Raw genomic sequence first — 15,602 nt, 5'->3', positions numbered from 1 at the left:
GTTGCTATTTCTGCCACTCTCTGGTTCTTCCTACTGGGTTTCAAACTGTTTCAGGTACTCCAGGATGTCGGACTTGACTATGTGGACTGGAGCCTGGTGGTACCAGCGCATGACAGGGACTCCATCAGGTCCCACCAGGAACTTCTCAAAGTTCCAGCGGATGTCATGGATCTTCATGGGCTCCCAAAAGAGTTGCCTTGGTGAGCCCAAAATCTCAGAGGGGGGAGGGCAGGAGTTCTGGAATGGAAATACAAAAAATAAAAGACAAATTTATTTCTACTTCTATCTGGTCCCCTCCTATAGATAGTCTACTTGTGATTATATATCTCAACATACTTGTGTTAACTATCTGACATACTCCAAACCAACCCCAACAACCAACCAACAACCAACAACCAACCAACAACAACTACTACTCAAGCAATCAAGAGTTACAGAGCATGATGCTACACAGAAAACATTTCACCTTTCCTAAGTCTCAGGGACTCTTCCATTTTGTGTGTTTGTGGTTCTAATATTCTATGACTTTAGAGGCACTTCCCACATAGCACTCTACATATCCAGTTCTATATTTGTCTTCCCAACAAGATATGAGCTTCTATTAATCTTTATTAACTCATTCCATGTTGTTGTTTTTAGTGCCATAGAGTCAGTTCTGACTCATAGTGACCCTGTATAGGGTTTCCAAGGAGCAGCTGGTGGGTTTGAACTGCCAACACTGTGGCTAGCAATCCAGTGCTTACTCTACAGTGCCACATCAAGACTCCAACTCATTCCATAGCACAGTTCTTTGCACATAGTGGTGGTGGTTATGTGCTGTGGAGTAGGCTCCGACTCATAGCAATCCTATATAGGGTTTCCTAGGTTGTAAATCTTTATGGGAGTAGAAAGCCTCATCTTTCTCCTGCGGAACAGCTGGTAGTTTCGAACTACTGACTTTGAGGTTTGCAGCCTGATTTATAACCACTACACTACCAGAGCTCCTTAGTAGGGACTCAATAAATACTTTGTGAATGAATAACCCATTATGATTCAGTGGAATGAAAAATTACTATTCAATGGAGTCCTGGTGTGGTGCTGTAGGATAATCAGTGGACTGCTAACTGAAAGGTTGGTGGTTCAAACCCACCAGTCACTCCTTGAAAATCCTCCGCGGGATCACTATGGTTGTAAATGCACTTAACAACAACAAAGACATTCAATAAGGGAGGTTAGTTGATGTAAGAGCAGACATACATAATCTTGTCAAACAAGAGTTTATCATACAAACATTGCATGTTTCCTCTGCTTGAAGTCAGAGCCCTGCAACTGTTGTTGCCATGAACATCTCCTTCCAAGAAGTCCACCCCCAATCCTAGATAGAACCCACTGCTTTCAGGGCATCCCGACCTGCCCAATCCATGCCACTCACCTTCAGGAAAGTAAAGACCTTTTGTTCTTTCTCTCCATTCACATCCCCTTTCTCAAAGAGCTGGAAATTGGGGACAAAGCCACCACCTGGACGGACGTATCTGCAATAATCCAAGTGTTCCCAGGAGAATCCAAATTAAAACAAGAAGGTAGAGTAATAGCTATTACAATTTTGCCCAAAAAAAGAGAGATAAAGGGAGCAAGATGATAGATCTAGGAAATGGAAACTACACTTCCCCCTCTTCAGTTATTTCATGATTCGTCCCCATTCCTACATTCCCTCCTTTCTTCTAGTCTCCTAATGCTAGACTCAGAATCTCTGTGCTTTTTCCCTTTAGATCTTTCCCTGGTTTCACCATCAAAGTACTCAACGTTAGCGTTGCCACAAGGGCCAGAGAGAATTCAAAACATCAAGGTGATGTTCTTTAACACATTAATCTGTCATCCATGCCAGAAGTTTCCAGAATCAGAGGTATTCTAGGTATAGTGGGGAAAAGAAGACCTTGCAGGATCGCTGCAAAGTTCCAAGCCGACACTCACTTGAGTCCAGAAAGGATCTCTGAGTTCCTGCCTGGTTCTTGTTTTCCAAACTGGTTACAGGGAAAGCCCAACACAACTAGACCAAAAGTCTTCAGTTCCTCTTGTAGTGCATTCAGTTCTGTAGGTAGAGAAGGAAGAGCATGGAGAGGTTAGCCAGCATGTTTACTTTGAGCAGAAAAACACAATTGGATTTTCCCATTTATCACATAAAGGAACTGTGAACTATGAAGGGAAAGGTTTAAGTTCACAGAGCTGGACAGTTTCCAGAATCTTATACAAATGACTATCTTTTTCTCACTCAATATTTTTCACAACTGGCTGTAATTTAAAATTTAATTAGAGTCATTTTTAGGAAACACACATTGGTTGGTTCTATACGGGGTGGTGGTGGTCCTGTTTGATGTAGAAGAGAAGTCAGACTTGAAAGGTACATCCTTCTTTAGTTGGTGAATTGACCAGTGTTCTTGTTTTTTTAAAAAAAACAACCAAAACTTCCTGTTGTAAATTGGGTGGTTTACAGAACCAGTGTTTTTTAAGGAAGGCAAATAAAATGGATACTACGCTGCTATCCTAACCCCTAGCCTGCTCCATAATGACACATCTTGAGGATTATGGGGTCATCCCAGTCACATCCCAGGGGCACACTTTAGTGCTCTAATCTGGGAGTGGTAAAGGGAATCAGAGAAATTCCAAGTCTAGCTCCACAGTATTCTCCATTCTCTTATCAATTCCAGTGATGTAAACGATGCCAATATCCCTGGAATCCTCACTGGAACCCTAGAGCACAAACTGCTCCTTACTACTGCCAGAAAGTCATTCAACTTGTCTGCTCAGATTTGTACCATTCTTTTCATCTTAGTCATTTTTAGGTGTTTGCTATAGTTTAAACACTAGGCTGGTAATCACAAGGTCAACAGTACAAACCCCCAGCTACTTTTAGAAACCCTATACAGGGTCACTGTGAGTCAGAACTAACTCTTTGGCACTTAATAACAACAACATGGAATGAGTTAATAAAGATTAATAGAAGCTCATATCCAGTTGGGGAAACAAATATTGAAATGGATATGTAGAGTCCAAGTTTCATGTACATATGAAGCTATTGAAAATACCATAGTTTTGGTCAGGTGCACCTTAGTCCTCAAACTGACATTTTTGCTTTTGAACACTTTGAAGAGGTCTTGTACAGCAAATTTGGCTAGTGTATTATGTTGCTTAATTTCTTGACTGCTGCTTACATAAACGTTGATGGTGGATCCAAACAAAATGAAGTGTTTGTCAACTTCAATCTTTTCTCCAGTTATCATGATGTTATTTATTGGTCCAGTGGTGAGGATTTTTGTTTTCTTTACATTGAGGTGAAACCTATACTGAAGGTTGTGATCTTTGATCTTCATCAATTAGTATTTTAATCCTCTTGATTTTAGCAAGCAAGGTTGCATCATCTGCTGATGGCAAGTTGTAAATGAGTCTTCCTCCAACTTGATGCCAATGCTTTTCATATAATCCAGCTTCTCTGATTATTTGCTCAGCATACAGATTGAATAAGTATGGTGAAAGACTGACTCTTGGTCTATGTGCAGGTTCCTTATGAGCATAATTAAGTGTTTCGGAATACCCATTCTCCACAGTGTTACAGCTTGTCATGGTCCACATCATGTCCACATTAAATTGACAACCTTTACATAGTGAGTAAAGCAGAGGTAAACATCTTTCTGGTATTCTCTGCTTTCAGTTAAGATCCATCTGACATCAGCAATGATATCCCTCATTCCATAGTCTCTTCTGAATCCAGTTGAACTTCTTGCAATTCGTTAATTGCAATGTAGTGTTGCAGCCATTTTTTAATTAGCTTGAGAAAAAATTTATTGGCATGTGATATTAATGATATTTTCAGATGATTTCTGCATTTTATTGGGTCATCTCTCTTTGGGATGGGTACAAATATGGGTCTCTTCCATTCAGTTGGCCAGGTAGCTGCCTTCCAAATCTCTTGGCATAGATGAGTGAGTGCCTTTAGTGCTGTATCAGTTTGTTGAAAGATTTCGATTTGTATTCCATCAATTCTCAGAGTTTTGTTCTTTGCCAAAGCCTTCAGTTCATCTTGGACTTCTTTCTTCAGGATCATTGACTCTTGATCATATGCTGTCTCTTGAAATGGTCGAACATTGACCATTTCTTTTTGATACAGTGACTCTGTGTATTCCTTTCATCTTCTTTTGATGCTTTCTGTATCATTCAATATTGCCCATAGAATCCTTCAATATTTCAAGTTGGGGCTTGAATTTTTAATTCATTTCTTTCAGCCTGTGAAATGCTTTTTTCAATTCCAAGTCTTTGCACATTTCATTTAATACTTGAGTTTGTCTTGTCAAGATGCCCTTTGAAATTTTTTATTCAGCTCTTTTATCTCTTTATTTCTTCATTTCACTTTAGCATCTCCATTCTGCAGAGCAAGTTTCAGAGTATCTTCTGACATCCATTTTGGTCTTTTCCTTATTTTTTTTTTTTGTTTTCTTAACGATCTTTTGTTTTCTTCCTATCTGATGTTCTTTATGTCATCCCACAACTCTTCTGGTCCTACGTCATTTGTGTGTCATGCATCAAATCTATTCTTGATATGAACCCTAAAGTCAGGAGAGATAGGTTCAAAGCTATAGTTTGGCTTTTAGGAACTTGTTTTAATTTTCTTTGGCTTCAGCCTGAACTTGCAGATGAGAAATTGATGGTCTGTTTTACCTGGCTTAGTTTTGGCTGACAATATGAGATTTTCAACTATCTCTTTCCACAGATGTAGTCAATTTGAATTCTGTATATGCCATCTGGCAAGGTCCATGTATACAGTTGTCTTTTATGTTGTTTTCAAAAAGTATTTACAATGAATAAGTCATTGGTCTTGCAATATTCTATCATTTGATCTCCAGCACCATTTCTATAACTAAGGCCATATTTTCCAACTACTAATCCTTCCTCTTTGTTTCCAACCCTTACATTCCAATCACCAGTAATTATCAATACATCTGAGCTATGTTTGATCAATTTCAGACTGAAAAAGTCGGTAGAATTCTTCAATTTTATCATCTCTGACTTTAGTGGTTGGTGCATAAATATGAATAATAGTGGTACTAACTGGTTTTCCTTGTAGGTGCAGGAATATTATCGTATCACAGACAGCATTATACTTCAAGATAGATCCTGAAATGTTCTTTTTGATGATGAATGCAATGTCATTCCTTTTCAATTTGTCATTCCTAGCATAGTAATCCATATGATCATCAGATTCAAAATGGCCAATACCAGTTCATTTCAGCTCACTAATGCCTAGGCTATTGATCTTTATGTATTCAATTTCGTTTTTGACAACTTCCATTTTTCCTAGACTCATATGTCATATATTGCATGTTCTGATTACTAATGGATGCTTATAACTATTTCTCCTCATTTTGAGTTGTGCCCCATCAACAAATGAAGGTCCCAAAAGCTTCACTTAATTTTCATCATCATGGTCAACTCTACTGTGAGGAGGCAGTTCTACCCCAGTCATATTTTGAGTGCCTTCCAATCCAAGGAGCTCATTCCCAGCACTATCTGACAATATTCTGGTGTTTTTCATAATGTTTCAGTATTCAATATTCTGGTATTATCTGACTGTGTTTCATAAGTTTTTTTGTTTTTTGTTTTTTGTAATGTTTTATTATGAATTATGTGATAGTTTACATGGGAGAACATTAGCTTTACATTCATCCTATCGTATATCATTTCATTGCCATGGTTACAATCCCCTCCATGCATTATCAACCAACCAAAGGCTATACCCTGCAAGCCTTCCCCCTGGTCATCAGCACACAGCCCCTCCCCCTCTCTGGGTCTAGAGTCCCCAGCAGCTCCCTTTCTCCATGTCATCATCTCTGCCTCCATCTCTGGCATCACTGCTTCTCTGCGTAGGGTCCTGCCCTCCACTCTTCTCCCTTGATGATCCCAGGAGCCTTCGCTTCTGGACTGCAAAGTCAACCACTCTCCTTGTTTTGCTACAAAATGTCTACCTTTACATTTCCAACCCTCACAGTCAGTCCTGATAGCAATTATTTACTAATTGTGCTGCATGAGTGCCACCCCCATCTTCTTTCCTCAGCCCCACCCAGACAGATTGGATACCACTCAGTGGAGATTCTACCTTCCTCTACATCCTCTGGATCTAGGCTCCCTCTTGAAAGCTTGTAAGCCATTCACTTCTTGCCTTTTTAGCCCCCCCATTTTGGGTAGCCAATGTTCAACTTGCCCATCCCTATCTACCCTGTGTATAGAGGGGTTGGGAATGATCCTTGCTGTAAAGATTTGTTCCCTCTTTTGAACTACTGCATCCATAGGGGTAGGTAAAATTCATCAATCAAGGTTTTTAGTGGCTAAACATTCAAAAGTAGTCTGTCTCTCCTTCTTTCTAGTCTGTCTTTGTCTGGAAGCTCAGCTGAACCCTGTCCTTTATGGGTGACCCTGCTGCTATTTAAAATATCAGTGGCATAGCTTCCAGCATCAAAGCAATATGCAAGCCACCACATTATCATATATTGACAGATGAGTGATGGTACTGATATAGAATAAATTCTATTTGAAAAAACAAGACGCAAATGGTTACCTAAAGGGAAGGGAACACAGAAGTTTCACTATAAACCCTTCTGTATCTTTTTAATTTTATAACTGTATTACCTACTGAACACATAACATATTTAAATTAAACCTAAATGCTGTAAGGATGAGCACTGGACTGCAAACTACAAGGTTGTTAACTCAAACCTACCAGCTGATCCGTGGAAATCCAGTACAGGGTTGCTATGAGTCAGAACTGACTTGACGGCACTAAGCAACAACCACAACAAAGCACAAATAAAGTTCTTGTTATGTCAAGAACTACATCTGTCACTAGCATAATCCACGTAAAGCTCTAAATCTTTTTTTTTTTTTTTTTTGATAACCAGGAAGTACAAACTCTTCACTGATGAATGCTCAAAAAGAAAAATCCACCTCAACCACCTTAGATAATTAGGCCAAGTTTGGAGAGATGGAACATTCGCTCATGTTACCAGTCACCTCTGCCAGCCTTCACACTACTGGAAGGCCATTCAGATAGAAAACATTTTTTCCTGTGTCGTTTTGAGATGCCTCCTGGTGTGATGCTAGAGGATAAGCACTAGACCACAAGGTTGGTTTGAACTGCAAGGTCGGTGGTTCAAACTTACCAGCCGCTCTTCAGAAACCCTATACAGGATCACTATAAATTGGAAATGGACTCAACAACAACTGAACTCAAAGTCAATTTCCGGACAACATCTAATTTAGAGCAAAACTTCAATTTCTTGAACCCTTCCCAAACCAATTAACACAAGCCAAGATCTACTTTAAAGTCCTTTCAAACATCTTACTGAGAAGCCCTTGGTTCCTACTGTGTATGTGATCCCATACAGCACTGAGCAACAAACTCAACTTATCTAACTATAAGTGGTCTTTCGTTCAATCTTTGGGAAAGTCTTAGTTCTCAAGTATGGAAATAATTCTCATGACCTTCTAAGGAGCAGATTAGTGATAGAACTTAGAGGAATGGAATCATATGATTACTTATTTCTCCCCTTTCCCCAAAAGAAAACATTAGCAAACATTTTTGGAATTTAGAGTATGGCCCTTTCTGGCAAAGCTTGTTTCAAAAGAGTTGAAACCTGAGTTCTTACCAAGATACTGAGCTGTCAGGCCTCAGTAGGTAGCCACATTGACAAAGAGGACATGTTTGCCCGTATACTGCTTGAACTGGATATATTCCTCGCCATTGAGAGTAAGGGCTCCATACTCATAGATGGTACCTGTCACCCCTTGGTAGCAATCCATCTGAAATATAATAAAAACAGATAAACAATACTTCCCTACATCTGTCAACTTTTTCAAAACACTCAGAAACCTTTCATGTCACCAGCTGAAATTCTGAGGATTGAATAGACCTTTGCAAGTAATATTTGTAGACAGAGTTCATGCCACTACTAGAATTTATGTCTTCTTTTTTATTTTATTTTTTTTGCTGTGTATGTATATATAGGAATATGCACTACATTAGATTAGTACGATTCACCTTCATGCTGACATTGCATTCTCTCTTACATCCTTACTCCCAGCTCTAGTCACTCAGCCCTTCTAAAAAACTTGCACTTTCTCATAATAGAACTAAGTTCTACATGAATTTCTCATTTTATATTTTCAAGTTATAACTCCCTCCCCAAATTCAGGCTCATAACATGATCCTCCTCTGGATCTCATTGAAGTACCTTTCTGGAGTTTTGACAATTTACCTATACTCCTCCTCACATCCCTACATTGTAGAGAAGCAATTTAGGCTGCTTATGAATTGGGGATTATACATTGTAAAGCATAGGAATGAAATTTCCTAATAACGGACATACCAAGGCTAAAAGACAATTAGAACCTAGAACCAGAGATCAAGATATTATGAGAAGTTGGAGATGTGGAGGAAAGTCATAGTTTTAGAGTATTATAAATTGGGTGACATGGGATCTTAGTCTATCAAGATCTGCCCATGCAAAGAAGGTATGTCCTGTAGATGGAGCAAGGAGATCTTTCGTCATCTACAAGACTATAAATTTTGACACCAGGGTACCAGACAATAACTGTTCCTTCACTATCCTTGGCAAAAAAGGAGACTCCTCATAAGATAGGCTTGTTTCTTTCTTAAGTGCTTATACATTTATAAACACCTGCATACACACATTAAACTAAGGAATTCCTTGTGAAGGGGTTGCCATCCAAGTGCCTGCATTCTCCTTGCCTTTATGCCAACTCTTCTCTGTACTAAACAATTTCTAGCATTTTGTTCTTGCTACTGCAATAGAAAGTCACATTGAAATCACTCTGTGAGCTGGAATGTAGAGACCGAGGAAAATTGCAGACTTAAAGCATTCAGTCCTTCCTATCCAGCTTACCCATATTCTTTAGTGTTCTGCATCAAGTTGTTTGAAGAGGTCAGGATAACCTAAAACCCAACTTGCCATAAGAAGATTTTCTATATCCGGAGCTAACACTGGATCAGGCAGTCTAATCAGACTGATATAGACCTGGAAATTCACTTCAGAGGTTTATTTTAGAGAGGGGAAGAGATTTTACAAGGTTTTACTGGCATCATCTTACTCTTCACATTAATCCAATAATAGAGCCACTCAGAGAGTGGTTTGAGGTCTAAAACCTGGAAGTAATGATCAAAATCAAATTCCTGGTTTCTACTTTAGAATTGGCATCCTAGTGTGGTGCTCTGTGTTAATGCACTGGACTGCAAGGTTGATTTGAACTGCAAGGTTGGTGGTTCACGGTCTGAGGCTCAAACTAGCCTCAAACAGAGTCCCTGAGTCAGAATCAACTTTAAAGGTACTTAACAACAACTTCAGAGTTACTGGATCAGAATCTATGGGGGTGGGACCTAGAGAGCTGTCCTATAACAAGCTCTCTCATGATTCATTTGCAAGCTAAAGTCTGAGATGCCCTGCACTATAAAATGGGCATCTTTTATAGATGGGGAAAGAAACCAATAGAAGATTTGTGACTTTAAAAGATGTGGTTCTCTATCCTTTATAGATGGGAAAAAGAAACCAATAGAAGATCTGTGATTTGCTTATGTCTACAGTACAAGTGCTAACTTTAAAACCAGACAAATTAATTTAAAAACTTGAGCCTCACTGTTGTTGCTAAGTGCCATCAAGTCGGTTCCGACCCATAGAGACCCTGTATGGATGGGTAGGAATCGACTAGATGGCATTTAACAATAACAGTAAGCCTCAAATTTTTAAATTAGTCTGATTTTAAAGTTAGCACTTGTTGCCTCAAATCATCAGCTTTACCTCCAATTTCCACCCCACCTCACAAATCCCCAGACATACATAAACATCTGTCACAGGGGCAACTGATAATACAATAATAGTGGGCTTTCTGAACCATGACAGGCAATTTGGAGCAGAACCAAAACTTCAGATCTCATCTTTATCTCCAACGCACCTCCTCTGTGATTATTATAACTAGACGACAACCATGCATTTTATTATTTTCTGGGGAAAACAAGACAAAAACAAAACAAAAAACTTGTCTTTCCCTGACCCTGAACTTCTCAGTGCACATTCCCAAACCAGCTTCTCTTGTCCCTCCTGATTTCTGACTGGGCAGCGTCTCCCAGAAAGACCATGTTAAACTCAACCTTTCAGCCTTTCACGCTCCGCCCCACCCACGTGGCTACCCCTTAGACAAATTTGAGAGCAGCTTGGAGGGGACTGGCTCTAGGCTATTTATCAAGCGACCCCCAGGGGGGCAGCAACAAGGGAAGTTCACGCTTTATCTCCCGTCCACACAGCAGTCAAAGAACCCCAGATGTAAAGGATACAGTTCAGTCACTAGACAGTCGGTTTAGGCGCAGACGTTTGTAAACAGCTGCGAAGGAAGAACTCCTCGCATCCCTGGCGGTCAAGTTAGTCATCAGGTGCTGAGATCCTCCTGTGTCCCCAGTGGGACACTCACCTTCATTTTCTCCTGGTTCGGGCTCGGCTGAACGAAGCCCACTAGGATCAGCGGGAAAAGATAGGAAGCCCAGAACTGGCCGATCATGGCTCGAACAGTAGGAAGTCTCAACTAGAGTGAGGTCCTGAGGCATCTCCTCCCCTTTTGAGTCCCTAACCTGGACCAGTTTGAAGATGCACTCTCCAATCGCAGAGCGGCATTCAGTCCCCACCCTCTTTTCTCTTCAGCTTGTTCTTTCTTGCTTGCTTACCCTCCTCGGGCTTCGCCCCAGGGCATCTGAGAGAGGGACTTGCACGTGTGCTGGCAGGTGAATGTGGAGGCTACTTTCTTTAGAACCTGAGACAGCTTTCATAGGTGTTGGCTCTGCATCCAGGAACTAAAGCCACCGCCAGATAGCTTGAGTTCTTAGCTATTCCAAAGAACTGCATAATACTTCTATTACAGCTTAAAAAACAAAAGATCTTCCTAAAGTTTCTCGTATCCCTATGTTACACGAGAGGCAGGAGAAAATTGATACTGGGTGAAAAATACCCTCAATATACAGTAAGACAAGAGATTAACAAGTTTATCATGCCCTAAACCAAATCCATTGCCATTCAATCCATTCTTACTCATAGCGACCCTATAGGACCGAATAGAACTGCCCCATAGGGTTTCCAAGGCTGTAAAACTTTACTGTAGCAGAGTTGCATCTTTCTCCCACTCATCTGTTGGAACCCCCTTTTTAACCAGTGTGCCACAAGATCTCCCTGTGTATTATGCTAATACTGCTTAAAAATCTAGAAGAAAAATGGCTCTGCAGGATAATTAGAAATAAATGAAATGAACAAACTATAGAAAACAAATTTCCTCCCCTGTAAACACACTTTCTTTCTCCAGAACCTTGAGATGAGATTATGCTCAGATCTACTCAAACCAAACAGACCCAAAACTACTGCCTTCAAGCAGATTCTGATTTATTGTGACCCTAAAGAACAGAGCACTGGTATAGCACTACAGGATAAGCACAGGGCCAGAAGATCGGTTTGAGCCACAGAGTGAGTGGTTCAACCTCACCAACTGCTCCTTGGAAACCCTATACAGGGTCTTTATGAATTGGAAGTTACTCCACGGCACTTAACAACAATGAACAGAATAGACCTGTCCTATACAGTTTTCACAGGCGCTCTGGTAGCATAGTGGTTATGAATTGGGGTGCGAACCGCAAAGTCAGCAGTTCAAAACTACCAGCTGTTCCGCAGGAGAAAGATGAGGGAGGCTTTCTGTTCCCATAGAGACTTACAGCCTCAGAAACCCTGTACAGGGTCACTATGAGTTGGTTCCGACTCCACAGCACATAAATACCACCACAAAGTTTTCAAGGCTGTAAATCTTTATAGGAGGGATCCTTAAAACTTCCAGAATCAAAGCCAAGATCTCCTGTTTGTGAGATAATCACTTTTACCAATTAAACCACCTAAAGGACCTCCCACCGCCCTCAAAACAAACAAACAAACAAACAAACAAACAAACAAACAAACAAACCTCTTGAAACTGATGCAAGGGAACTGATCTGTTTCTGCTTTGAGATTATCAATATTTATGTAAGAGCTGGAATGTTCCAGATTGAAATATATTCCTCTCTGCCACCCTCCTTGATCAGAATCATGAGAGGTTAGACCTGGACAGAATTAAAAAATCATCTTTACTTCATAGATAAGGAAATTACTTCACAAATAAGTGACAGTTTGGCCAACGTTAGAACAGAGTTGTCAGTTTCAAATTCAGTGTTTGCTTCCACTTTGGTAGGTTGTTTCCTCCTTCAGAGATGATTTCAGCATCATGCTGGGTAAAGTTGTTGTTGTTGAATGCCGAGTCGATTCCGACCCATAGCGACCCTGTATAGGGTTTCCAAGGAGTGACTGGTGAGCTTGAACTGCTCACCTTGAGATTCAAACGACTTTGCAGTCCAGCGCATTAACCCACAGCTCCACACTAGGACAGTAGAGGGTCAGAAAAAAAGAGGAAGACTCTCAACAAGATTAACACAGTGTGACTGCAACAGTGGACACAAACACATCTACTATTGTGAGGATGGCATAGGACCAAGCAAGATTTTGTTCTGTTATGAATGGGGTCACTCTGAATCAGGGGTGACTCAAAGATACCTAACAACAACAGTTTACATTATAATATCTAAGCTTTAATACTGTAAACATCTTACTTTTTCTCTTAATTTTAATATAGTAAATAAAATGAACTTAAATATAACTTAGAAAACTCTGACAGTTTTCTCAATGATGTTAAATGTCCTGTGTGAGATCATGTAGCATGTCAGAGTAGAACGGGATGAAGACTCTTTCAAGAATCTTAACCTGGTCTTTTTTTCATCACATGCTGTTGTCTCATAAGCAACAAGCTCTGATTCAGAGAGTTCCCCAAATAGGTTATTAAAGAGATCAATCAGCAAATCTATGTGTTTAGTACCTTGCTAGCTTCCATGGTGGTTAGAAGAAAATGTATATCCATGTCCTCAGGGTGCAAAGAAGGAGTAGAAAATGGGAATCCAGTGTCAGGATTTTCAAAAGAGAACTGTGCAGAAAGTAAGAAATGAAGAAGAGAATTAAAGAGAAAATTACCAATATGTCCCAAATCAAAGAAATTGTTTATTACCTTATTGTCATAGGTCTAAGAGTTTGATAGATGAACTACATCCTGTAAGTACTTCATTTAAGCGGATTGTTGGCATTCATAACTCAGCATTAAGTTTATAGCATGAGCTATGATTTAAAATCAAAGCAAAGTGGGTCTTTTAGTGAGTATGACCAACTTTGCCCCTCGCAAATAGTTTGTTCTACTTAGCTATGAAAATACTGAAGATAGTTCATAGAATTGATAGAACCCCATGTAGGAAACAACTGTGAGTATATTACAAAGGAAAGTATTCTGAGGGTGGAAGGTGGGCCTCAAGAGCTACAGAAAAATCATAAAATCATGTAGCTGGAAGACACTTCAGAGATCTACTAATCTTTTATATCTTCCAAGGATTGTAATAGCTTCTGCTTACTCACTTTCAATTAATGAAGGACTTCTTGTTGTTGCTAAGTGCCATTGTGTCGCTTCTGACACATAGCACGACCCTGTATAGAGTTTCCGAGGAGCGGTTGGTGAGTTTGAACTGCCAACCTTGTGATTCAAACAGACCTTATGTTATGATCCAGTGTTTATCCTACAGTGCCTCACCAGGATACTAATGAAGGACTAACCTAAAGAAAACAGATGTAATGAGGCTTGGGGCTTCAGGGCAGTAAGAACACGAGTTTATGAGACCAGGAAATCTTTGAAAAGAAATACGTCCCTCTCCTCTATGCACCCTATACAGGGTCGCTATGAGTCGGACCCTACTCGATGGAACTTAACAATAACAACCCCTATATCCATAAACACTAACCACAAACTTTGAAATGGCCATTAATTAATTATATGATAAGCTTGTCAAAGAAAGAGGATAGCTCTGAGGATGGTGTTAAGGTCACAATAAAATAATTCTTTCTGTCTTTGGCTGAATTTCAGTGTAGGACATTCTTTATCACAAAGTAAACACCAGATTAGGAAGATAATTTAGTAAGAAAGACTCTTAACTTCCCAGAGGCCCATAGGGCCTGTGAGAAGTATACCTGCTACGCAGGTACACTTCGAATCTCAAGGTCAGCCAAAGGTGGAAACAGCTTAAATGTCCATCAACATATGAATGGACAACTAAACTGTGGTTGTTGTTGCTGTTAAGTGCCATGGAGTTGGTTCCGACCCATAGACCCATAGCAACCCTGAACAGGTCTTCCTAGGCCATAAATCTTTATGGGAGCAGAAAGCCTCATCTTTCTCTCACTGAGCAGCTGGTAGTTTCGAATGCTGACCTTGTGGTTAGCAGCCCGATTTGTAATACATACAGTGGAGTCTTGGTGTGGCGCTGGACTACAAAGTTGGTTTGAATCGCAAGGTTGGCGGTTCAAGCTCACAGCTGCTCCTCAGAAACCCTATATAGAGTCGCTGTGGGTCAGTACTGACTTGACACTTAACAACAACATACATACATACAATGGAATTTTACTCAGCCATAAAGAGAAATGAAATCCCAAAACATACTACAACAATGAATGGAACTTGAAAACATTATGCTGAATCAGTCACAATGGGACAAATTTACATGAACTATCTAGGATAGGCAAGTGTATAGCGATTAGAGTTCATCAGGACAGTGGTGAACAAAAGGGAGTTCACTATTTAGGAGACCCAAGGCACGTAGAATAAAGCACTGGACCAAAAGTTTGGTTTGAAACACAGGTCAGCTATTCAAATTCACCAGTTGCTCCTATACAGGAAACCCTATACAGGGTTGTTATGAATTGAAACTGACTAGACAATACTTAACAACAACAACAACAAGCTTTTATTAAGGGTGATGGAAAAATTTGGAAACAGATAACAGTGATGATATAACAGTGTGATTAATACAACTAATGTCACTGAATTGTACATATGAAGAATGTTGAAGACAATTTGTCACATGTATTTTTGCCACACACACATACACAGCATAGGTGGTTTCATCACTGCTTTTTACTTTCAAGTTCTAAATATCTGTGCCAAGAATATACATAAGACAGTATTTGAAGAAAGTTTAAAGGGAACTGGGCAAAACTAGTATTTGAGAGAATCCAAGAGAACTTCCTTTGAGATCATTCATCCCCAAAGCATAAATTATTGAATTATTTAAAAATTATGGCAAATAAAAGTTGTTCAGTGTTATGGATTGAATTATGTCCCCCTAAAATGTGTATCAACTTGGCTAGATCTAGATCCTCAGTATTATGTAATTATCTCCCATTTTGTGATCTGATGAAATTATCCTATCCTAACTCACTCTTCCATGGCCTAGTCTGAAAAGACGGAAATTGTCAAGGACTTCATTTTTCTTGGATCAACTATCAACACTCACGGAAGTAGCAGTCAAGAAATCAAATGACGCATTGCATTAGGCAAATCTGCTGCACAAGACCTTTTTAAAGTGTTGAAGAGCAAAGATGTCAGCTTGAGGACTAAGTTGCGCCTGACCCAAG

The 15,602-nt window shown here is 39.8% G+C and overlaps 1 protein-coding gene across 1 annotated transcript; it reads right to left on the bottom strand.

Moving 5' to 3' along the window:
* Window positions 1–30: 30 nt before the first annotated feature.
* GPX6 (glutathione peroxidase 6 (olfactory)) lies at window positions 31–10,590 on the bottom strand. Its single transcript, XM_006878263.1, is given in 5 exon segments — window positions 31–237; window positions 1,412–1,511; window positions 1,951–2,068; window positions 7,671–7,824; window positions 10,504–10,590. Coding segments are annotated over 5 exon segments (666 nt in total).
* Window positions 10,591–15,602: the final 5,012 nt, after the last annotated feature.

This window comes from Chrysochloris asiatica, unplaced genomic scaffold (genome assembly GCF_000296735.1).
Source record: "Chrysochloris asiatica unplaced genomic scaffold, ChrAsi1.0 scaffold00213, whole genome shotgun sequence".
Taxonomy (NCBI): Eukaryota; Metazoa; Chordata; class Mammalia; order Afrosoricida; family Chrysochloridae; genus Chrysochloris; species Chrysochloris asiatica.
This window is presented reverse-complemented; position numbering and strand designations above follow the sequence as displayed.